General features: G+C 41.4%; 2 protein-coding genes across 3 annotated transcripts in view; one reads left to right on the forward strand and one right to left on the reverse strand.

Moving 5' to 3' along the window:
* PSME3IP1 (proteasome activator subunit 3 interacting protein 1) overlaps nucleotides 1–5,203 on the reverse strand; it is a 36,219-nt gene extending 31,016 nt beyond the window's left edge. Inside the window, 1 exon segment of the mRNA XM_032325191.1 lies at nucleotides 5,098–5,203. The gene's annotated coding sequence lies outside the window, so the exon portion shown is untranslated.
* Nucleotides 5,204–5,352: 149 nt separating this feature from the next.
* The window catches only part of RSPRY1 (ring finger and SPRY domain containing 1), a 45,836-nt gene continuing 27,129 nt past the window's right edge, over nucleotides 5,353–24,059 (forward strand). Inside the window, exons 1-2 of one of the 2 annotated variants that reach the window (XM_032325188.1) lie at nucleotides 5,353–5,859; nucleotides 19,090–19,596. In XM_032325188.1, coding sequence (XP_032181079.1) covers nucleotides 19,247–19,596 — 350 coding nt within the window. In that variant the 5' untranslated portion in view covers nucleotides 5,353–5,859; nucleotides 19,090–19,246. The remainder of the gene's footprint in view (nucleotides 5,860–19,089; nucleotides 19,597–24,059) is intronic. The other variant, XM_032325187.1, reaches the window with a different exon arrangement.

Here is a 24,059-nt window from a genome sequence, read left to right on the forward strand (position 1 = left end):
ACTGAGGGAGCCTGTTTCTCCCTCTCCCTCTGCTGCTCCCCCTGCTTGTGCTGTCAAATAAATATTAAAAAAAAAAAAAATTTAAAAAATATTTCCTCTACTCATATAGCTTTTTTATTTCCAAGGTAATTCAAGTCTAATTACCAGACTAAACATTACATTATTTTTAAAAAGGATTATCTAACTTCTCCAAATAGAGAACTCATGGAAAACCAAAACCTTACCAAAATCACTTTGTCCAAACTTAAAAGTTTCAAACCGACACAAATAAAGAACATAGTTTTCAAATTTGCTTGACATCCAAAAAAAAAAAAAAAACAACAAAGTTCTTATATTTCAAGCCAAAGTAACTGTTAAACACTGCAGTCTTGTATTTGTACTGGAGACTGTGGTATTTAATTTCCAGATTGGTGGGACAAAACGGGCTCAGTGTCTTACACAGCATGCTATACAAGACAGAAAGCTTACATTGCTACCCCCAAAGTAACTGTTATTGCTGACTTGAAAAATTATTCCTTTTACCTAGTGCCATTATACAAGTTAATGAGATCTGGCTTCCTACGGAACTGAATTCTGTGATGACAGACTACTTAAGTGTTTACATCACTGGCCACTACCCCCTCCAAATTCTAACATTAGACAGACAGTAGTATAAAAATACACCAGAGGGGATCGGATTTCTGTGTTATGGTGTTGTAAGGCTTCTCTCTGGGTAGCAAAACAATAGGCCAATCTACTTTCCTTTTATCAGCAAATATACTTAAGTATTGCCCTTCCAACATTTTTACCATGATGTTTAAGTCACATGGGACTTCAAAATGCAGGACAGCAATTAAGAGGAATTTGCCATCTGGCAAACTCAACTCTATTCCAAATAGATAGCTTTCTGCTAGAAGTCACTTCTACCAGGCCAAAGTAATTCAGATCAAGAGGGCTTTCTCTATACATTTTAAAACTTCAGAGCGTGACAACTACTAACAGGGAACACTACTAGCATTTATTACTTGACAAAGGAATCCTCAGTCTAACACTAAGGCTTATTTAACATACTCCAGCAGCAAAGGAGACTAAAAGAATCTAAACATCTGCGTAGAGCATATGCGATTTCAGTCATATTTAAAAATGTTTATTATAAAGAGCAATCTGTAGTAATCTTCTGGTTGTCCAGGCATCTAAAAAAACACACACAATAAAAAATTTTTTTTAATAAATTTATATATACAATGAGCTTTCCATAGCACAAGAACAGTCTCACCATACGTGCAATTACCCTGAATTTATCTATATGCACTGGAAGAAGAGAACATAAAATACCAATCCCCTTAGCTGATCCTCAGTTCTCCAGTCCACGTAACCCTCTTAGTTAGTGTATAAGCACTTCCTTCATTATGTACAATTCTATTAGTTTTTTTTTTGTTTTGTTTAGTTTACACACTATGACTCCTAAACGCAAACCAGCTACTTCACCTGAGACTTAAAGAAAAACAGCATCTGTTTCAAAGTTGGAGGAAAAACCTGGCCATGCTGGAATTTTGCTGTGCGGGTATACCTATATCCAATATGATGCCTCCCAAAAAAATTTTCGAAAGTAGCTCTGATTATACACTATTTTACTGGCTAGGCTGGCTTTGGAACATAAACCACACTAAATTACTCCCCCCACACCTCCAACTGCCACTAGATTTTGTCTAACTCCTAAGACCAAATATAAGGGGAAAAAGGCTTTTCATTACAAAAGCCATACAAGGCCAACTAACTCATTCAATTGTATTGTTGAGGTCAATCTTGACAGGTGACCTATCACGTACAAGAAGCACAGAGTGCGAGGTACTCAGCTGGTACTCTACTTTTTAGCAAATGAGGAACTTACATTCAGAAAAAGAGATAAGGTTGGCATGTAAGCAATTTGGGGAAAAGAAGAATGAGGTTAAATGCTATAAGAGAATAGACAGAAGCTAAGCACTGAGGAGTTCACAGAAGGAAGACTAAAAAAAAGAACCAGGGAAGCTTAACGTTGACAGTGGCTTGGACACTGCATAGGGAACAGTGGTAAAAATTTTAGGTATACAGAGAAAAATGATCTTTAACTCAAGATTCCCTGAAATCACAAATTTCAGATTCCAAAAATCAAAATGAAATGGGACTGGGGCATGTGGGCAGCTCAGTCAGTCAAGCATGGGACTCCTGATTTAGACTCAGGTGATCTCAGGGTTCTGGGATCTAGCCCTGCAGGCTCTGCACTGGGCCTGGGGCCTACTTAAGATTCTCTCTCTCTGGGGTGCCTGGGTGGCTCAGTGGGTTAAAGCCTCTGCCTTCGGCTCAGGTCATGATCTCAGGGTCCTGGGATTGAGCCCCACATTGGGCTCTTTGCTCAACATGGAGCCTGCTTCCTCCTCTCTCTCTGCCTGCCACTCTGCCTACTTGTGATCTCTCTTTCTGTCAAATAAACAAAAAATCTTAAAAAGGTGGGGGCTTTCATTTCCAGAAACAGCGGGCTAGGTAGTTGAGACCAATCCTCTACCTCTATGATAAAAACAAAATCTGGAAGAAATTTTTAAATAATTCTTAAACACAGAGATTAACCAGATAGTAAAAAATATGGCCAAAACCCAAGAAAAGGTGATACCAGAAATTAAGCCCAATATTCAAACTGGTTTTCATACTAAGGATTTCTCTGACAATGACTTTGAAAACTGCTGTTTTGAGGCCCTTATGAAGCAACAGAAACAAAAGTCAAAGCCAGGAGTTCACAAAAGGTGCAGAGTCTGCACCCTTCTCCATCTTACACAATACCCCAAAGAACTAAACCATAAAAGTAAAGGTGAAATGGGAAGAAAAAAAGCAGGAATAATGAGCAAAAGAAATAAACCCAAAGGGAATTCACACAGTGGAACTGGCACACATAGATTATAAAACAACGCTTACTGTGTTTAAAGAATAAAAACCAGGCCTCAAAATTAACAGCAGTGAATAAGAAACTGTAAAATAGTGAGTGGCATGGCACATTTGAAAAAGGACCAAATAGAACCTCAGAAACCAAAAAACGCACTAACTGAATTTAAGATTTCAGTGTAATAACAGATTAGAAATAAACTGAGATTTAATGAAGAAGTTATCCAGGATGTAGTATGGAAAAATTAAAAGGGAGTAAGAAACACAGACATTAGGGGGGCCTGGGTGGCTCAGTGGGTTAAAGCCTCTGTCTTTGGCTCATGATCCCAGAGTCCTAGGATGGAGTCCCACATCTGGCTCTCTGCTCAGCAGGGAGCCAGCTTCACCCCCTCCCTCTCTGCCTGCCTCTCTGCCTACTTGTGATCTCTTTTAGATAAATAAAATCTTAAAAAAAAAAAAAAAAAGAAACACAGACATTAGAGTGAAAGGCTCTGTGTTAAATCAGCAAAGGCGATATATAATGAGGCATAAGCAATATATGAATATAAACTCGCCAAGAATTTTACAGGACTAATGAAAAGACACTAATTCACTCATTCAAGGTCTGATAAACACCAAATCCAACAAAAACACATCCACAGTTGCATCATGAAAATGCAGAAAACCAAAAACCAAAAACACATTCTACAATAACGAGTGAAACTGACCATATTTAAGAACTGAAGACAAAGCATTTTCAGAAAGTGATCAATAGTGAACAGACTAAGTTTTTAAATTCCGCTGCCCCAGAGGCATAATTACAATACGGTGGAGCCTATGGCGGAACCACACACTACAGTTACTTCTCTTACCAGCTATGTGGTTTTCAATATCTGAGGCAACAGCTTAACTCTAACCAAACATCAAGATTCTTAGAAGGAGAAAGGAAGACTGCTAGCCAGGTGAATGGTCTTGACACAGCCCCTCCTGGTTGTAAGGAATTAAGGCAACACCACTTCAGCTGAGAAAAGTAATTGGCCGGCCTTTGCTTGCAGACCCCTAAAAACTGTCAACAGCTCCTCTTGTGCTCTATTTAAAAGACTGTAAAAGCTGTCTTTATTTCAGTTCAATTCCTTGTATCAAAAAGGAGTATAAACACTGATTCAAGGATTTCAGAAGCAGTGCCCTCCAAATCATTTTATGGGGTTCCTGTCAGCACATCAACAAGCCAAAGAGCTGAAGAATGAACAAACCTTACCTCACAGCTGGTACACAAGAGGTCATTAGGAATTCTGACCACCAGGCCCGCACTTGGCTTCCCCCGTCCCAACTCCAGACCTACTCAGTCAGACTGTCTGGGGGCAGGGTCGGAGAATCTGCATTTAAACGGGCCGCTGAAAATCTTGTTTTCTACTAGATTAAGAACCACTGCTCTGAACGAGTCGGTCTCCACATTTACACCTGTGTGCACAGACATTCACGTGGGTAAACAACTCTCAAACAAGATCCTTCAACCCTCGGTCTTAGTTTCCTAAGTTTTCTTTTGCAAAACGAGTATGCTGGCTTGTTATCTATTAGAAGAAAATGCACTGAGCACAGCAAATGGTACACCGTACATAGTAAGTGTGTTTCCCATCCTACACTTGAGTTCTGTGATTCAAAGATTTCCAGTCACTCCCACATCGCCTGAGTCGCCTGGAGCCCTCCCAAGACCCCTGCGAGAGAGCCCGCTCCTCCCTTGGAGCCTGGGTGTTCCCAGCTAGCAGAAACGGTGGAGGAGAGCCGACAAGAGGCCCGAAGTCCCCAGACCGCTAGAAAGGGTCGGGATGCTTCCCCACACGACTGGGGACGCCCTCCTGCGGGCTCCCTCGGCTCCATTTAGGCAGACCCCAGCAAGCCCCTGGCCCCAGAGCACTTAGGCGAGTGCGCAGACTGAGAACCGGCTTCACCCTAAACCTCACATTAAACATAGCCCCCCATCTCCTCAGCGAAGAAGCTGGAGCCCAGGTCTCTCTGCCAAGCTAGGTAGGGCCCAGGCCACACTCACCTACCAGCGTGCGGGAGGCGAGACCCCCTCACCTCGGCGACGCCCACCCCTAAGCCACTGCTAAGACCGCTCGCTCTTTAGGACAAAAAAAAGAGAGAGAGAGAGAGAAATAAAAAAAGAAAGAAAATAGCCTTTGCTTTTGTATTCCTTTTGACCCTTCAGGGCTTCCTCTTCCTCACCGCCACAACAAAATTCCGCCCCGCTTCCGGCGGCGTAACCCAATCCGCATCCCTCTTCCTCCCCGGGAGACAGATGGAAATCCGGTGTCCTGAAAGCTAGCCCGAGAGACTTGATTGGGCCATTCGCACCTCAGCAAGGGGATTGGCCGGCTCACGCTTGAGGGGCGGATCGCCCCGTGTGGTCACGTGGTATCCTCCCTGAAAGATGACTGGCTGTCAGCGAGAGGGCTTGCCACCGAGGAAGGGGCGTTTCCTAGGGGACTGAGGGAGGGCAGGGGCGGTGCGAAGCGGGGGTGGGCCCCAGCGCGTAATGGCAGCGCCGTGGCCTCGCGTCCATCTTTACCGCTCTCTCGGACCTGTCACAAAGGAGTCGCGCGCCGCGGCCGCCCCCTCCCTCGGGTGGGCCCTGGAGCTGGAGAAGTCATTGCCGTAGCCCGGCCGCGCTGCTCTTGGGAAACCACTGGGGACACGGAACCGGGGGGAGTCGGAGACCTGGGAACGTCGGTGAGGGAGGGGAACAGACGCCCGGGTCTGCGGCGGGGAGACCCGACTGGTGCCGGAGGAGACTCCAGGAAGGGGCCCGGGAGGGAGCGGCGTTGGGCAGAGCCCAGGAAGCAGCCCGGAGGTTCTCCGCTGAGGCCCGTTACTGAAGGCGCTTGAAGAGGTACCTGGAAGAGGGTGTTCCCCCCTTTAGGGGGTGCGTGATCGGCGGAGGTTTTTGGGGGTCGCCCTTCCGAGGAGGCCGCGGCTAAAGGGGCCCAGGTGAGAGGCAGGTAGCTCTTGGGAGGTTCCTGATATTTAGGGGGTTTCTTCGGGAGTGTCCTGGACGGAAGGGGTAACTGGAGGAGGCGTTGGGAGGGTTTTCTTTTGTGGAGTTTAAGGTTTAGGTGGCTCGGGTTGGAGTCGGACCTTCCCCTGGGAGACAGAAATGCCTTGGGGTCGAGAGATCCCTTAGAGAAAAGGACTAGGAGTTGGGAGCCAGAGCTAGCGGATTCTTTTACTCCGGAGGCCCGATGTGAAAAATGGGTAAGGGCCCTAGGGAGAGGTTGCTGAGCGGTTCTGGAAAGCAGAGACCACCATCTGTAGGAAAGCCCGGGTGGGGAGTAGTGAGAGGGAAGCGGTAACGGCAAGGGTTTTCCTCTCTGGAGACCGACCTGTGTCTCAAACACAGGATTTAGCTGTTTCTGGGTGTAGTGCAGGTGGGTGAGTGGGTGGGTGGGGGGGAGTCTATCCCAGCATCAGTTCTTGCGTGACTCTAGAGGAGGCTTTTGTTCTACCTGGTGCCTCGGTTTCCCTGTCTCTGGGGAGGGAGAGCGGGGCAGAGATGGTACACTGAGACTGTCCAGTTCTATGCTATAGAGCTGTCTGAATGAAGCTGCTCCCTCTGGAGTGTTGTATTTTGAACTTTAAAAGGTTGGAAGTGTCTGTGACTGAATAGAGTCCCGCAGTTGTCCAGGCCCCTCACCTACCACGTACACGTACATAGACGAGTATCTTAATCTCTTGGGTCTCTTCTGTAAAATAATAGCGCAGTGTGTGAAGATACTTTCCAAACTACAAGCTGTGCGAAAGTAAAGTACTGTGGTTCTACCAGCAGAAGGACTGAGGAATAAAAGTGAAAGCACTGTCTAAAGTGTAAAGCAGTATGTAGATGTAAGGGATTAGCATTAATACAATTGTTGATCACCTAGGGTGCTGGGAGCCATATTGTACTGAAAACCTCAAGGTTCCAGGCTTTCTAGGTCATATTATGGTCTAAACCCCTGGTTTCAGCCCCTGCTTAGATGGGAGTGGAGGGATTTCCGGTTTTTACTCCCAGAGTTTTAATTTACTTTGAACTTCCGATGGTGCTGGCAAGAGGTAGCACTATAATATAATCTTTTCCTCCAGAAAGTTTTTCTCTGACGGCTGAAATTTGATCTCAATATTATAAACTACTTCCCCTTTTTCCGTGTATGTGAGTGTGTGTGTGTGTGTAGCCTTTGGGTGTCTACATGTAGTGAGTATTATGACTTTTGGCTGTTAAATGTAGTGAATATCATGCTTCCTCTCTCAGTTGTGATTTTGTAGATGAGACCTTTTTTGAATATTATGCCTTTCTGTGCTCTGTGCTGGCTTCAAAATATGGGTTATGAGCATGTTAGATAATTGCTTTTAAAACTCTCCTACATGGCGGTTCGCTATTTCTCACCATATATAGAATTTGCATTTCCTGGAATGACATCTTTCTTTGTAGCTCCCCCTATGAGGTTATAAGATAATTGTGGCCAAGTATGACATTTTCCTAATGTTTGGTTAGTGGCATTTGTTAGAGCTGGTTTTCCAAATGTTGGGTAATTGGTGATTTTTGAAGTTTGGTTTCTTTGCTTTTCTTTTTTTAACAAAAAGCTGGCTTGCATGTCCTTTTTTTCTAATTTTATATTCCATGGGTCTTAAAAAAAAAAAAGTGCACTCTGGTGATTTTATGAGCTTTCTGATTTCTCAGGATATATGCGTAATACCTGTGTCCTGCTTTTACTGTTTTTTAGAACCCTTCATTATTTCTGTACTCTATGATTATTTTTAAGTTATTGATTAGGAAGTGTTCCAGCATACTCTCTGTGGACTTTTTTCTGATTTGTCAACAAGATGACTTTTCCCTTAGTAAGTTGGCCAAAAATCAAGGAGAAATAAGAGCTTAGCATTGTGTGTAAAACTTTGTTATTCAGTAGTGAATTGGGAAAAACAACAGCTCTGAAGTATGTTTTGGCAAGAGAATAACAAATTGTTGTGTGTTCCTGAAGTGCATTTCCAATAGTCTGTTTCTACTCATGAGCCTAAGTCAGCCTATCAAGAATTAGAAAAATAGGGGCGCCTGGGTGGCTCAGTGGGTCAGAGCCTCTGTCTTCAGCTTGGGTCATGATCTCAGGGTCCTCGGATGGAGCCACATCGGGCTCCCCACTCCCTCACCCTCCCCGCCCCCCACCCCCCGCCTGTCTCTCTGCCTACTTGTGATCTCTCTGTCAAATAAATAAATAAAATCTTAAAAAAAAAAAAAAGAATTAGAAAAATAGGGGCGCCTGGGTGACTCAGTTGTTAAGCATCTGCATTCAGCTCAGGTCATGATCCCAGGGTCCTGGGATGGAGACCCACATCGGGTTCCCTGCTCAGTGGGAAGCCTGCTTCTCCCTCTCCCACTCCCCTTCTTATAGTCATTCTTTCTCTCTTCTCTCTCTCTCTCTCTCTCTCTCTCTCTCTCGCTGTGTCTCTCTCTGCCAAATGCATAAATAAAATCTTTTTTAAAAAAAGAATTAGAAAAATAATGGGAAGTAATTTTTTTTTAATTAAGTGAGAAGTCACTTTGCATCCTTTAAAATACAACTCACCTTGATACTCTAATATATATACTTTGAGGAATTATTAGGAATTCTTATGGATGGTAAAGACTATTACTACTTTAAATAGGAAGTTTTCTGCTTTGTTGTGGTCAGAGCCTTGTAAAGTAGATATGAGAGTCACAGGGCTGAAAATGTAAATGGCAAATCATTAGGCACCACAGATGGGAACCACAATGGAACCAGCAATCTATTTCAAAGAATTACTTGAGGGTAGTAAACTATCAGTTGAGCTTTTCTTCAAATATTTGGCATTTTTGCATTTACCATTGAGTTTGGATAGCTTTTTCCTTGTGTACAATTTAGAAAACTGAAAAACAAGAGGAAGTCAGGAAGTAGTGCTAAAACTTGGGCCCCAATTATTAGAAGAAGACTTGTACAATTTTAGGAGTGCGGAAAGAATGAATATTTTCCCTTTGGTTTATCTATTCAGTAAGTCATCTTTTCAAAAGCTTTTGAGGGGCGCCTGGGTGGCTCAGTGGGTTAAGCCTCTGCCTTCGGCTCAGGTGGTGATCTCAGGGTCCTGGGATCAAGCCCTGCATTGGGCTCTCTGCTCAGTAGGGAGCCTTCTCCCCCACCCCCTGCCCCCGCCTGCCTCTCTGCCTCCTTGTGACTCTCTCTCTATCAAGTAAATAGATAGAATCTTAAAAAAAAAAAAAAAAAAAAAACTTTTGAAATAAGATTAGGAAAAAGGTTACATATTGTGAAATTTTTCTTTGTCCATTTTTTTTTTTGCTGGTTAAATATGTAAAAGCATATTTAACTGTAGATAACTGTATATAACTGTGTGATATATATAAGGCTAAAGGAAACAAACATTTTATAAATGGTGGTTGGCTGTTAGAGAATATTCTCCTTTCTCCCTTACTGAGCTTTTGAAAATGGAGAATGCATTTGAAAAAGCAATGAACAGATGCACTCCTTAAGTTTGTTAATGAATGAACGTTGCATGGAACTTTCTTGTTGCTTGAAATGTTAGTTTCCAAGCATAATTTCATGGGTCTTACATCAAATAGAAGGTTTGAAACACCTTACTTGGCATGTTTAGTATTACCTCAGTTTAATGTTTCAATGTTAGTTTTTTCTTACCCCTTCCACCTCCTGAAGAGTTAAGTTTCCTCTCCTGGGCTCCTTCATGCAGTCACTCTCCAAGTATGGCTTCCACTCCACCCTTCTTTGTGAGAAGTACCGCTCCTTTCTTCAGTTCTTCTTGCTTCATAGTTATTCATACTTACGTATGCCTAAGGGCTACTTATTAATAACCTACCAAGTGAATTATTAAGAATTACTAAAACATGGTATTCATAAACTAAAACTAGTAGAACATTAGAGCTTACTGTTGTCTCCCAGAGTCTATCCCGGGAAACTTGACACCAGAGCAGAGCTGCTTACATGTCCCGTGCAGAATGGGGGTTCCTGCCATATTCAGGAAGGGTGCTTATTTGGGAATCATCCTCAGTATTGTCTCAAATGAATCTTGGTTTTCCACTGTGCTTCCTCCCACCCCCCCACCCCTTTGAGAGTACTATGAGCTTCATCTTTATCAATTTACGGGCTTTTGGTTAACCTTTTACTGTGTGGTTGGGAATATTCACACCAACAATGTTTTGCCTTGTAATTTAATGTGTACCTGAATGTGTAGCAACACAAGTATAAATCTTCCATTCCCCTTTTGCTAATGCTGGTATATACAGTCACCTAAAAACTTGCTTATGAGAGATACTTGAAAGTCACTAAGTTCCTTTTCCACAGGAAAAAATGGTGGAGGGAGAGGTCTCCACCTCACGGACCTGACTCTTTATCCATAGGCTTCCACGGCAGGTACTGTAGTATGGATCAGGCGCTCAGTGTTGCTGTGTTGCTGTCCTTCGTTCCTTTGCCAAGAGCATGAGGGACTTCCTTTCGTCTTTGCGTGGTGCCTGCATATAAGTATTGGATTTATATTTATTGTATGACGTCTGAGTTTTTCAAAGTGATAACTCCTTTGGAAACCCTCGGTTTTTACAGATTTTAGAATAAATTCACTTAAAATACTTATTGACTACTGTTAGTTTCTACTAAATATCCAGTTGAATGTGCGATTGAATGACTTCAGATACTGTTTTAAATAGATCTCTTTAAGGAAAGTGTTGCTATCCATGCTGTCATCACATTTTGTTTTAACAGCAGAGAGTTCTCTGTAATAGTAAAGTCCTCTGATTTGCGTATCATGAATGTGTTTGAATTAACAGATCTTTGTGATTTCCTGTTATCTGGCCTCCTGTGGGGGGAGGAGGATGTCAAATAGTATGGAGTACTGCATTTGTTTTTCTCCTCTGTACTGATCACTGGGACTTACCTCATTTGTTCCATAATATTACCTTTCTGGGTTCAAGGCAAATTTTTTTCTTTTTTTTTTAAGATTTTTACTTATTTATTTGACAGAGAGAGCGCACAAGTAGACAGAGGGGGAGGCAGAGAGAAAGGGGGAAAAGCAGGCTCCCCAATGAGCAGAAAGCCCGATGTGGGGCCCAATCCCAGGACCCTGGGATCATGACCTGAGCCGAAGGCAGAGGCTTAACCCACTGAGCCACCCAGGTGCCCCTCAAGGCAAATTTTTCAGTCTTTGAGATCAGGCAAGTATCATTTAGTTTTCCTTTTTTGCTTTTATTTGCTTCTGCGAATTCCTTACTTTATCCCAGCCCTAAATTTTATTTCTTGTTACATTTTTCGAATGCTAAAAGGATTTGTCTTTTCTCCTTTGTGCTGTTTCAGGTCAGGGCTGTATTCTATAATTTGTTCTGCGAAAAAATCTCACTTGACCACAGATACTAGGGCTACCAAGTTAAAAAGCTCTTAACATTTTAGGAGAAGCTTTTTCAAGATAATCCTTCTGTACCAGATCAGCCATAAAAGTTAACTACTTCCCCCCTTCAAAGATGTACTTTCTCTTCTTTTAAGATTTATTTATTTGAGAGAAAGAGCAAGAGGCAGCACAAGTTATGGAGGTAGACAGAGGGAGAAGCAGGCTTCCTGCTGGGCAGGGAGCCCGATCCCAGAACCCTGGGATCAGGACCTAAGCTGAAGGCAGATGTGTAACCAACCAACCGAGCTACCCAGGTGCCCCCAAAGACATACTTTTTCTTTTCTTTTAAAAGATTTTATTTACTTATTTGACAGAGATCACAAGTAGGCAGAGAGGCAGGCAGAGAGAGAGGGGGCAGGGAGCCTGATTCCGGTCTCGATCCCAGGACCCTGAGATCATGACCTGAGCTGAAAGCAGAGGCTTTAACCCACTGAGCTACCCAGGCGCCCCAAGACATACTTTCTTAAACTAACCTCTGTGTATAGCAGAAGGATCAGAAGCACCCAGTCCTTGTGAAAGTTAGTTAAAATCCCAGGAATAACAGGACCCTGTCTGGCTTAAACCTCAAGTGGCAGTGCCACTGCAGACAGTTTTTGCACACCTAGGTGACATGTAAAAATATCTTATTATCAGAATTGCTTTTCTTTTTGGAGGAAAAGTGAAGTTACAACCAAATATTTCACAATCTTCCCCTCTCACCCCCCCCCCCCCCCCAGCCAGAGCAGATCAGATGCCTTAGAGTCTAGAGACAAAAACACCCTTGTTAAAGTGTCTTCAGGTGGTTTCTGTTTCAACTTGCAAGTATACTCTTGACATATAAGACACTTTTCTTATCCACTTATTGTACTACCAAATAATCTTGATCTCCTAGGTTTTCCCCATTTATTTTTATTTTTATTTTTTAAATATTTTATTTACTTATTTGACAGAGAGAGAACGATCACAAGTAGGCAGAGAGGCAGGTAAAGAGAGGGGGAAGCAGGCTCCTGCTGAGCAGAGAGCCCAATGCAGGGCTTGATCCCAGGCCCTGAGATCATGACCTGAGTCAAAGGGAGAGGCTTAACCCACTGAGCCACCCAAGTGCCCCTGTTTTTATTTTTTTAAGATTTTATTTATTTATTTGACAGACAGAGAGTGCACAAGCAGGAGAAGCAAGATCCCCGAAGACCAGGAGGAGCCTGATGTGGGAATCAATCCCAGGACCTTGGGATTATGATCTGAACTGAAGGCAGTCACTTAACCAACTAAGCCACCCAGGCGCCCAGTTTTCCCCCATTTAAACACAATCTTCAGTAAAAAAAAAAAATTATGGTGCTTGGGATGTCCTGAGAATATTTTAAAAGCAAATATATTTATGAGTATATTTACCTTGATAGGGTTTGAATTACATAGGTGTATGCTTTGGACAAAATTTGGCACATATGGGGCGCCTGGGTGGCTCAGTGGGTTAAAGCCTCTGCCTTCGGCTCAGGTCATGGTCTCAGGGTCCTGGGATCGAGTCCCGCATCGGGCTCTCTGCTCAGCAGGGAGCCTGCTTCCTCCTCTCTCTCTGCCTGCCTCTCTGCCTACTTGTGATCTCTCTCTGTCAAATAAATAAATAAAATCTTAAAAAAAAAATTGGCACATATATGCTTAAGACTTGTATATTTCATTATGTGTAAATTTTAACTTCTAAAAACATATTGAAGTCCAGTTGGTGATATGCATGCTGAATGATTTAGGGGGTAGTATACTGATGCCTATAATTTGTTTCAAAATGCATCAAAACCAATTAGCTGGACTGATGACAGATAGAGATGGGTAGGTATGTAATAAAGCAACTGTAATAAAATATTGTTAGAATGTAGATGGTGGGTATATAGATGTTCACTGTGAAATCCAGCTTTCTCTATATTGGAAATTGTTCGTAATAAAATGTTGAGGGGGCACTAAATATGACACTGGAAGCTACCACTTGTAATACATTCACTGCCTTAGGATAAAATCCAAAACATTTTCTAAGGAAAGAAAACCATTAAAATTTCCAGTATATTACATGTTGTTACTGTTCATCCTGCAGGATTTAGTCTTTGGGAATTGGGGAGTGGACTGGAAAAAATTATGGCATCCTGTAACACTGTTTTGGAATGATGAGGCAAAGATGACAGCAGTAGTAATTTCATGCCCAAAGTTTGGTTTTTCTTCCTATGGCCGTTCATTTAACCAGCTTCTCCTTTCTTGGCAGCATAATCCTGAAGTCTTATTTTCAGAGAAAAGAAAGTTTTCTTAATGCCACTGAGCTGTATTATGATTGAATGCAAGCAAATATTTGAAGAGGTGAATCACTGGTTCCTGGACCATTGTGAGACAGGGTTAGACCAGTTGGCCAGATGTCTCTGTGGTGAGCTGTTTACGATGGTAGAGGTCTGTGTGTTGACTACCAGACCTCACCACTTCAACACTAAACTTACTGAGCAGCTCACTTTGATTTTTTTTCCTTTCAAAGCAGCTTTAAAGTAGATAAAATGTAAAAACTGAACAAATCATAAGTGATATAGAAGTGGAAAAAATAGCCTTCACTTTCTTTTGTAAAAGGAAATGCTTGATTATAATTACGCTCTTGCAGCAAAATGGCTATGAACAGTATAATGATTTACAAAGCATTATCATTTAGATGGGAAAAAGTGTCTAAGCTGTGGCTTCCAGCAGTATCATTATAATCAGTTGATGATTGCTACAGCCACAGATCTAATCGTCATGTCTATTTAAATTATGTGACTAGCTTTTTTTTCCCCCCCTCAAAATTGAGACTCGACCAGTCTAATGCTAAGTAGTCTTAAAATTATGGGGAAGTATACAGGTATTTGAGATGTTTTGCCTTTACATAAGCTCTGTTCTTACTCATTTTCCATTCTGCCTGTCAGCAGTTGAATGACATTACCCATAAGCAGGATACCCATAAGCAAGTTATGATACTTCATAGGGTGGATCTGGTGGGAAACATAGGGAGCTGTCTTACTCACCATGTTGATACATACTGTATGTAATCATTAATGGATGTAACTGTATTCTGATGGTTTCTTTGGCTGCCCTCTCCAAAAGGCTATGTGCGAAGATAGTCTTAGTCCATTTTTCTGGAAAGGGAGATTAACTTCTTTGACCCCAGATGAATCACTCTGTAGTGTTTCAGTTTGTCCCTTCATTCCATCCGTAAGTCCTGCCTGTTGTGACAGGTTCTGTGTTAGATACTGTAACACAATGATTTCCAGACCTGGCCACCGTCAGAATCAACTGGAGAATTTTAAGAGAACACATGTTTGGCCACATCCTAGAAATTTTGATTCTGGTGATTTGGAGTGGACCCAGGAATTTGCATTTTAAGAAGTACCTTAGCAATTCTAATGCCCATCGCCTTTGGGATGATTAAGCTACAATCCCTCCCAAGTTTCTTTGTCTAAAAGTATAGATACGTAAAAATTATTTTAGTATAGAGTAGATGAGAACTATAAAAGATAATTTCTTTAATTATCTTAGTGTTCTTAAATCAGGTCTTATTTTGGAGTCCCCACATCCCAGATTATTTAGTTATTCATTTTATAATGACATCTTGCATTTTTGGATCCAGTGCATTAGGCTCTGTGCCACATGTATGACATGCTCTATTACATTTAATCCTCACTATAGTACTATGTAAGAACTATTATTATCTCCGTGTTTTAAAGTGTGTCAATAGCCAGGGTAATTAGACTACATAGCTGTATTACAGGGCTGGGACCTGAGCCCAGTCTGTCTGACTGCAAAGACCATGCCCTGTGCTGGAGCTGGCCTCTGGCGTCCTATAGAAGATCTGTAGGCTCATACTGTCTTCAAACAATGGCCCTTGGGAAGAGGACCACATAATGCTTTTTGGAATGAGATAAAACAAAGCTGTGTGAAGTATAATTGTTTAGTTTCATTACCCAGTCTTTTGCCTAAAGTATTCACAGTTTGTTCCCTGAGAAAAATACCACAAGTGACAAAGATTTCCAGATGAAAAGCTATACATTCTTTAGCGCTGAATAAATCTAAAGGATCATATGCTTTGTTCACTAATGTCCCTAGCCTTTAGCTGTAATCCTTAAAATTCTCTGTATGTGGGGCGCCTGGGTGGCTCAGTCAATTAAATGTCTACCTTTGGTTTAGGTCATGATCCCACGGTACTGGGATGGAGCCCCACATGGGGCTCTCTGCTCAAATGGGGAGCCGGCTTCTCCCTCTGCCTTTGCCTGCTTCTCTGTCTGCTTGTGCTCTCTATTTCTCTCTCTCTCTGTTAAAAAATAAATAAATAAATAAAATCTAAAAACAAAAAAAACTAACAATTCAATGGTAAAGAATCCTGATTTATATATAAATTACCAGAATAATAAAAAAGTGTTTTAATATTTTCTGTATGTTCATTTCAGGAGATTTTTTAAAGATGCCAGCTCTCATTTTTTTCTTGTATGTTTCATAGACTTTCCTTTGAAGTGCCTCACAGCTCCTCCCACCTAATTAACCTCTTCCTTACACCTGGTCTTTACAATTAGTCCTTAAAAGAGAAAGTCTTTGGTTTTAAAATATTTGAAAACAATTTTTTTTTTTACTTCATTTCCTCTAATGGCAAATTTTGTAATTGGCATCATCTTCTGGTTCATTTAGGGAAAATGACTCTTGGAAGAAACTGACCTGAACTACACTTGAATTCAATATGAAAATAGAAAAAAAAAAAAACCTGAATTCTTGTCATCTTCCTCCAAATTTAGTCAGATTTTTAAAAATAGCTGTAGGTATTGATATTTTCCATGTACTTTGGAACTGTATTAAAAGGAAATCTGCATAGATTATTCTTTATCCAGTTAGCAAAAAAATTTTGGATGAAATGATGTTTAAGACTGAGATTCAACAAACTTTTTAACCCATTGCTTTTCTCACAGGCATTCCCCAGATTTCTTGTTAATCTAAATAGCTTCACAAGCATTGGTATTAAGCTGTAAGGATCCTCTGTTTTCTTCGCTCTAACACTTTGTTTTCTGGGACTTAATCTCACCTTGACATTCTCAAATCATTATCAATTTTTTCTAATACCTGATTGGTCTCCCTTCCTTAGTGTGTCCCCCATTTAATGTGTCTGGCTGGACTGACACTGCTATTTGCTTGTCATGCCTGTCCCAGCTTCCATACTGAGCATGTGGAAAGGCTCAGAAGCTTTAGAGAAGCCAGTAAAATTTCCTCTGCTCTAGTAACCTTGACACCATGGAGCAGTTTAGGGTTAGAAAGCACTTGGCCAGGAGACGAAGCATCCCAGAGTTCCTTTGTATTGAATCCTGGACCACTCCTTCTACCATACCCAAAGTACTAGTTGGTTTAGACACAGATTTTTATGGCATAGTAAGAAACTATGACAATCCAGCATGGATTTTGATACAGTCTTAATTGGAATGAGGAGTAGTTTTAAAAATTCTTGTGTAGAAAGAGGTGTTGGTAAGGGGAAAAAAGCAAACCACAGAACAATGGTCATGGCATTGTCCTAGTTAAGTTTTAAAAAAAGTTTTGTGAGTATATAATAATAGGTATGAAAACAGACACATGAAGCTTTTAGCAGGGGTTACCTCTGGGAAAGAGAATGGCCTATGAAGAAAGCCTTTCTTCTCAGCAGCTTTCACTTTTCTATAGACTGTATGCAGCATTTGGGTCTTAAAAATAAGCGTGCATCCATTTTTTGTTTTAAAAAGTTAACAGATAAAGTTTTAGTAAATACTTGGGCATTTCAAGGAAGTGCACTAGGGGCATATCAGCTGGGCAGACCTGCGAGAAAACCTTGGATTCTTTACCCCCTGTCCTCTGAATTGTTTGACCTGAATTGTTTGAACAGTATCCTCTGAAAATTGTGTGAGAAGGACGTTAGGTTTTGGTCTTTTTCAGAAAGAAGCATAATGTATAAGATCAACTGAAATTTATACCAGGGACCCTCTTAAAAGCATTGTTTGTGATTTCTGTCTTCTGTCCTTTAAGCACTGAAATCTCTTGGTTATCTGCCATCTGGGGGAATTGTCTCCCATGGTCCCTGCAGTAATGGGACTGCTTTCCGGTTTAGAATGTGGACACATACTCCCGTAAACATACTCCAGTTACATCCTCTTAAGTATAATCTCCAAATTTAAAGACAGCCTGACTGTTTGGGGGGAAAAGAACACCAATGGTATTATATGGTTAGGCCGTTGCTGTCTTGGTAATCTGGAGGGAGATAATGTCTGTTGCCTCTCTTCTCACTTCCCATCCCCCTCGCGCCCTTCCTTTTCTTGTCCCTCCCCTCTCTATACAAATTAGATTATTATATGTATGTGTAAAGACGTTCTATCACCATCTGTCTCCTTTGCTTCGGTTTTCCTCCATGAGCAGTAATTAAACTGCACAAATATTTAGAAGAATTTGCTACAAATCTGTCCCCATAATGGAAGTAACTTCTCTGGCCTCCAATTCCATTGAATTACACATTTTACTTATATCTTCCCCTGAATGGGTACTCAATATATGCAGATTTAATTATAAATAACCAAATGTAGAGAGTCTGGTCTCCAATAATCTAGTCTCTATTCCTCATGTGTCCATTTGTGCCCTTATGGGCCCTGTCTCCAGGTCTTGGTGTGATTACTTTCTGTTACCAAGTCCACCCTGTCCATTTTCTTCTTCCAGATTCTCCTTTCTAAACCTAACCAGATTTTCTCAGTTTAATGAAGAGCAGCTTCTATCATTAGGTTTTCTGTTGATGAACATACTGTATGGGATGAGACTGGCCATCCATTAATTCCTGGAAGACAGGGGCTGTGCCTTGTCCTTCTTTGTTCTCCCAGTGCCTCCATGGTGGGGGCACAAGGTGCTTAGTCAGTATTTTTAAACAAAGAGAATTGGTGCATCCTTCTTTGTAACTTTGTATCAGACATGTCCTACAACAGACTGATCATTGTGAAAATGTAACCTTGTGATACATGTTTGCCTCTCCCCAGTCTTGCTAATATAACAGAAAAACTTTGTAACTGCTTGTGTAAATTCTGTAAATTCTCAAGAGTCCCTCCAAATGGGAAATCTGTGCAGTTTGGTGACTGCATTCAAGAGAAACACTCTGCCTTTTATTCTTCTGGATATTGAGAGGGTGCTATATCATTTGTATCATAAGTTTGTAAGCAACAAACATCTGTAATTTGATAGTCAGTTTGAAACATCCTAACCTTTCTCCTACATTTAAATTTAAAAAGGAGTTCATTTTTCAGAATCCACAGAAGGAGCCCTTGAAACTCATTCTTCTAATGTATTTCTGTATGGGTAAAACCAAACACACGGTTTTTTTGTTTTGTTTTGTTTTTAAGATTTTATTTATTCGTTTGAGATCTCAAGTAGGCATGCAGAGAGAGGGGAAGTAGCAGGCTCCCTGCTGAGCAGAGAGCCCTCTTCGGGGCTCGATCCGAGATCATGATCATGATCTAAGCCGAAGGCAGAGGCTTAACACACTGAGCCACCCAGGTGCTCCTCACACATACGGGTTTTTTTAAAAAAATGGTAACTCCTGTTTACATGGGAATGGTTTAGCAATCAACTTTATAATGATAAAAAGGAATTTTTAATTGTTGATTTTCTTATGCAAAGGTACCTCTTTGTGTTGGAAACCTATAATAACCAAAGATGGTTTGTCATTGTAATCCTAATGCCTACAAAATCAAACTAAGAAAGTTTTGAGTAATCAAATGAACTTGGATTCATTTTTCCTTCCCTTTCTTTTAGAACTGCCACTGGATGACCCAGATTCCCTGTATAACTGATAATGCTGAAGATCAGTTCTGCAACTTTCTTCCACATTGAGTTGTTAAAAACAAATAGAATGCAAGTTCCTCGACTCCAGATTATGAAAACAGTACTTGGAAAACTGAAAACTATCTAAATGATTGTCTTTGGTTGGGCCGTGTTCTTAGTGAGCAGAAGCCTTGGCCAGGGTCTGCTGTTGACTCTTGAGGAGCACATAGCCCACTTCCTGGGGACTAGAGGTGCCACTGCTACCATGGGTAATTCCTGTATCTGCCGAGATGACAGCGGAGCAGAAGACAGTGTAGACACCCAGCAGCAGCAGGCCGAGAACAGTGCAGTACCCACTGCTGACACGAGGAGCCAACCCCGGGATCCTGTTCGGCCACCAAGGAGGGGCCGAGGACCCCATGAGCCAAGGAGAAAGAAACAAAATGTAGACGGGCTAGTGCTGGACACACTAGCAGTCATACGGACTCTTGTAGATAAGTAAGTATCTGACTCCCTAGTCACCCCTCTGCAATGAAAAATGTTCTACAGGAACCATAACTTTGGGGTTCTTCCTTTCATTAGAATATATTCACCAAGCCATGAGCTTACAAGGCAAGGGAGAATATTTTATTTCTCCTCCAGTGGCAGAGTAAATTATAAGGCTTGATGTTTTTACTTGCTACATCTACTACTATCTGGAAATGTCTAAACATTTCAATAGCAGAGAACACTAATTAAAGCTACGATCTTCGTTAGGGCATGTAGTAAACACGGAGTGAGTTTGTGTTGCAAGCTGCAGTAGGAACTCGTTTCACGGAGACCAACTCTTACCTTGCTTGCCTGTCTACACCACTGACCACAGAGTCAAGATGAGTTATTTTTCCAAGAGCATAGCTGCATGCACTTTCTGTTGGCAATGTAAGGACGGGGTCAAGGAGAGTATCCCCCTCCCTTTTTGTATCCCTCATTTGGCCATCTTAGATCCATTTGGGAGGCTTGTAAATTGAAACTGCAGGGCGCACCTGTACCTTTTTTATTTCTCCCCTGCTTTGTCTAACTCTACTTGTGAAATCCCAGATTGAATAACAGTGAAATGGGAGAACATGGTTCAAGTTGAAAAAATATTTTGACTTAACCATAGTTCAGTAGTTAGGAGCAAAAGTTTTAGAACCACAATGGACCAAGTTTCAGATTTTGGCTGAGCTCTTGAACTAGCTACATGACACTGGGAGAGTTACTTCTGTAAGCCTCAGATTCCTCATCTATAAGACATAAGAAAATCTTTCTTACAGAGATTATCATGAGATAATATATATAAAGAATCTAGCGTGGTGCCTTGCACATTCTAGTTGCTTAATAGATGATCATTTGTGGGTTTTCTTTTCTTTTTTTTTTTTTTAATTTTTTTCCTTTTTTAAAGATTTTATTCATTTATTTGACAGACAGAAATCACAAGTAGGCAGAGAGGCAGGCAGAGAGAGAGGAGGAAGCAGGCTCCCCACTGAGCAGAGAGCCTGATGCGGGGCTTGATCCCAGAACCCTGGGATCATGACCTGAGCCGAAGGCAGAGGCTTTAACCCACTGAGCCACCCAGGCGCCCCAATGTGGGTTTTCCTTTTAAGTTAGATGTGGGTTCTTTTTGCTTTAGCCTCTCCTAATTTAAGTATCTAACTATTTGATCATCACATTTATCAAAATCCAGTTTTAATTCCTCAAAATTAGAGCATTAAGCAAGGTATACCTGTGCATATTTTTCTGAGGTGCTTTTTTTCCCTCATAGAAATAAATTTGTTTTGCGTATTTTTCTATCTGCTGTAGAACATGCTAGGGAAAGGTGGCTCTTACAAATATTCTCCATAACCAGTTCAGAAAGGCCTCCCTAAGTTTATTAAACCAGCCTTTGCAGTACTTCTGGTATCCCAACTAATTTAATGTTCATATTTTTGTAGAAAATATTTATTGAATATAAATCTATGCCATTTTTCACCCCTCAACCCCAGGCAAGGGGCTAGAAGCTGTTATTTAAAGTTTCTTCGTGGTGACATTTAAAACATACCATAAAATTATAATGAGAAGTTGCCCTTCCCGAATAAGGAAGTAAACCATGAGCAGTGTTCTTTAAGCTCATTAAAAAAACAGGTACAGAATACTTTGCCATATTTTTTAAAAGAGTGATTAAGAATGTGTGGGAGCAAGGTAGGAGCTCTATCTCCAAGATCTTAGAAAATATTATAGATTATAAGTGGAACTTGTTGATGAAGTACATGAAGTGAGCAGTATACATAATTTGAGGAATAGGGTCACTTTTCTCTTAAACCTGCATGTAACGAATTATCACTATGACTCTTCTGAGAATGGACAAATAGGGCAGATGAGCAGCAAGTGTGACGGGACCTGTTAGAGACTCTAATGGCAAAACAGGCTTCAGACAGTTACAAACCTAGTCACCGTAGCTTCCTTTTGAGAAGCTACTGAAGGAGACGAATTTCATAACCTATAAAGTTAATAAGGCTGTTAAAGCTAACCGTGAACGATGGGATAGACGGACTTAGTACAAGTTTACATAAAACGATGTATGTAGATGTCACAGTTAGAGAGTGATGGGCCTTCATCGTTCTCTTTCTGCTTGTTACTTAGGAAGGGGTGACGTTGCTCCGAGAGGAGAGCAGTTTCTAAAGCTGTAATGAGAGAGTTGCTGTAGGAAACACACTTTAAATACATTCATTTTAAAATCATTTTGAAGTTCTATTATTTGCACTTTTTTGGTAGAGACTTCATATTGAGGTCATATGACCTCAGATTGTCATATGGTTTGGAACTACACAGAGTCCTGATGGAATTTTTTTCTCACTGAGTGTGTGTGTGTGTGTGTGTGTGTGCACATGTGTGTGCACGCGCGCGTGCTGCCTCCCTCTCCGTCACACTGTCTTTCTGCCTATCTCTCTTCCCGTCACTTTCGTTGTCATCCCCATCCACCTTCAGGCTATGACTGAACCTAAAATTGGTGGTTCCGAGTTCCCACGTCACTGTGAGAAGCCCACGCCTTCCTTGGGCTGCATGGCTTTCTTTGCCTTATCTGTCACTGGAGACTCGGGGCTTGTTATCAGTTGTAGCTCATATGATCATTCATAACTTATGCAACTTTGTTCACTGAGTGGGGAACCCTGTCCAAGCTTCACAGGTGGGGTTTTGGTCCCCATTGCCTACCATGCAGGCTTGTGGCTCCTGGTCACCTCTGTCTAGTTTCAAGACAGTGAGCCACAGTGTCCTACGACTTTAGCTCCTCCCTCCCACCAGGAATTTCTGCTCCAGTTCTGTTCCAAGAAGAACTTTATCTTTTTTTTTTTAATGTAAGGTTGTGGGTGTCCTTTAAGTGCATCTGTGTAGAATTGAGGTCCTTATAGTCTTTATTGGTCACTGACTCTGTCATAATTTTATTATTTTTTCCTTTTCCCCTAACCCTATTGTCTCCTTTGCCCCCCACTATCCATATATCAGTGGGAAACCATTCTCGTGAATTTAAGGTATGTTCTTCCAATTTGCCTGCCATATATTTATGTCTGTACAGGAAGTTTATATTAGTGTCTTGTGTGTGATTTTAAAAACTTACCTAAGTGAGGTACCTGAGTGGCTCAGTTGGTTTAGTGTCTGCCTTTGGCTCAGGTCATGATCCCAGGGTCCTGGGATAGAGCCCCGCACGATCCCTGCTCAGCGGAGAGCCTGCTTCTCCCTCTCCCTCTGCCACTCCCCCTGCTTGTGCTCTCTCTCTCTCTCTCTCTCTGTCAAATAAATATGTTAAAGAACAAAAAAAAAAAAACCATAAGTGATACAGTTGTATAAATCTTGTTTTTAACTTCTCTTAACATTATGTTTGAGACCTGTGTTACTGTGTGTAAAGCTACAGCTGCTTCTGACTCCTGCAGATTATTCCTTTGTATGCTTGAAAGTACTATTTTGTTATCTTGTAATCTGGTGATGGTCACTTTGACTAATTACAAATTTTTGTTCCTACAAATGTGGCACTGCTGCAAATAACCTCATATGCATCTATTACCTGTGTAAGAGTTTGTCTAGTATTGTTGGGTACATTTAATTTCATTATTGCCAGATTGCTCTCCAGAAATACTTGTAAGCAGTCAGTTATACCATTTAAGACAAATCTTTTAAATGCGAATTTTCCCTTAGTTATGGAAAGGTACAGGATATGTCAAATAAGCAGTACCTAATGAATACCTGAAATGAACTTAATAATTCCCATATCACAAGATTTTTCTGAGGATTAAATGATTGAAGACAATAGTTTTTGCAGTTTTCTTCGTAGTAAAACAGAGAGCCACGGTATGTAAGTAAATGTGAATGTATTCCCTGAGTAATTAGATTTACCATTATTTGATGGAAAGTATTTTGTTCATTATTGAAGCTCCCCTAATGCACCTCCTTAAGATTCCTGGGATCACAGATTGAAACCCCACTGAATTAAGGTATATAATGCCATTTTAGAGCAATGTCTAGAATTTTTTTTAAAGACTTAATTACGGGAAACCTGGGTGGCTCAGTCAGTTAAGCACATCTGCCTTCAGCTCAGGTCATGATCCCAGGGTCCTGGGATCAAGTCCTGCATCTGGCTCCTTGCTCAGCCAGGAGCCTGCTTCTTCCTCTGCATGCATTTCCCCCTGCTTGTGCACTTTGCACATGCACCCTATCTATCTCTGTCTGACAAATAAATCTTTTTTTAAAAAAATAAGGAATTTTTTACTTGAGAGAGAGAGAGCATGGGACAAGCCTGAGCGGGGCAAGGTACAGAGGAGAGGGAGAAGCAGACTCCCTGCTCAACCAAGAGCCCCAGCGTGGGCTCGGATCCCAGGACCATGAGATCATGACCTGAGCCAAAGGCAGATGCTTAACCAACTAAGCCACCCAGGTGCCTCCAGTGTCTAGAATATTAAATAGCTCCTTGCTTA

Source organism: Mustela erminea, chromosome 19 (assembly GCF_009829155.1).
Source record: "Mustela erminea isolate mMusErm1 chromosome 19, mMusErm1.Pri, whole genome shotgun sequence".
NCBI lineage: Eukaryota > Metazoa > Chordata > Mammalia > Carnivora > Mustelidae > Mustela > Mustela erminea.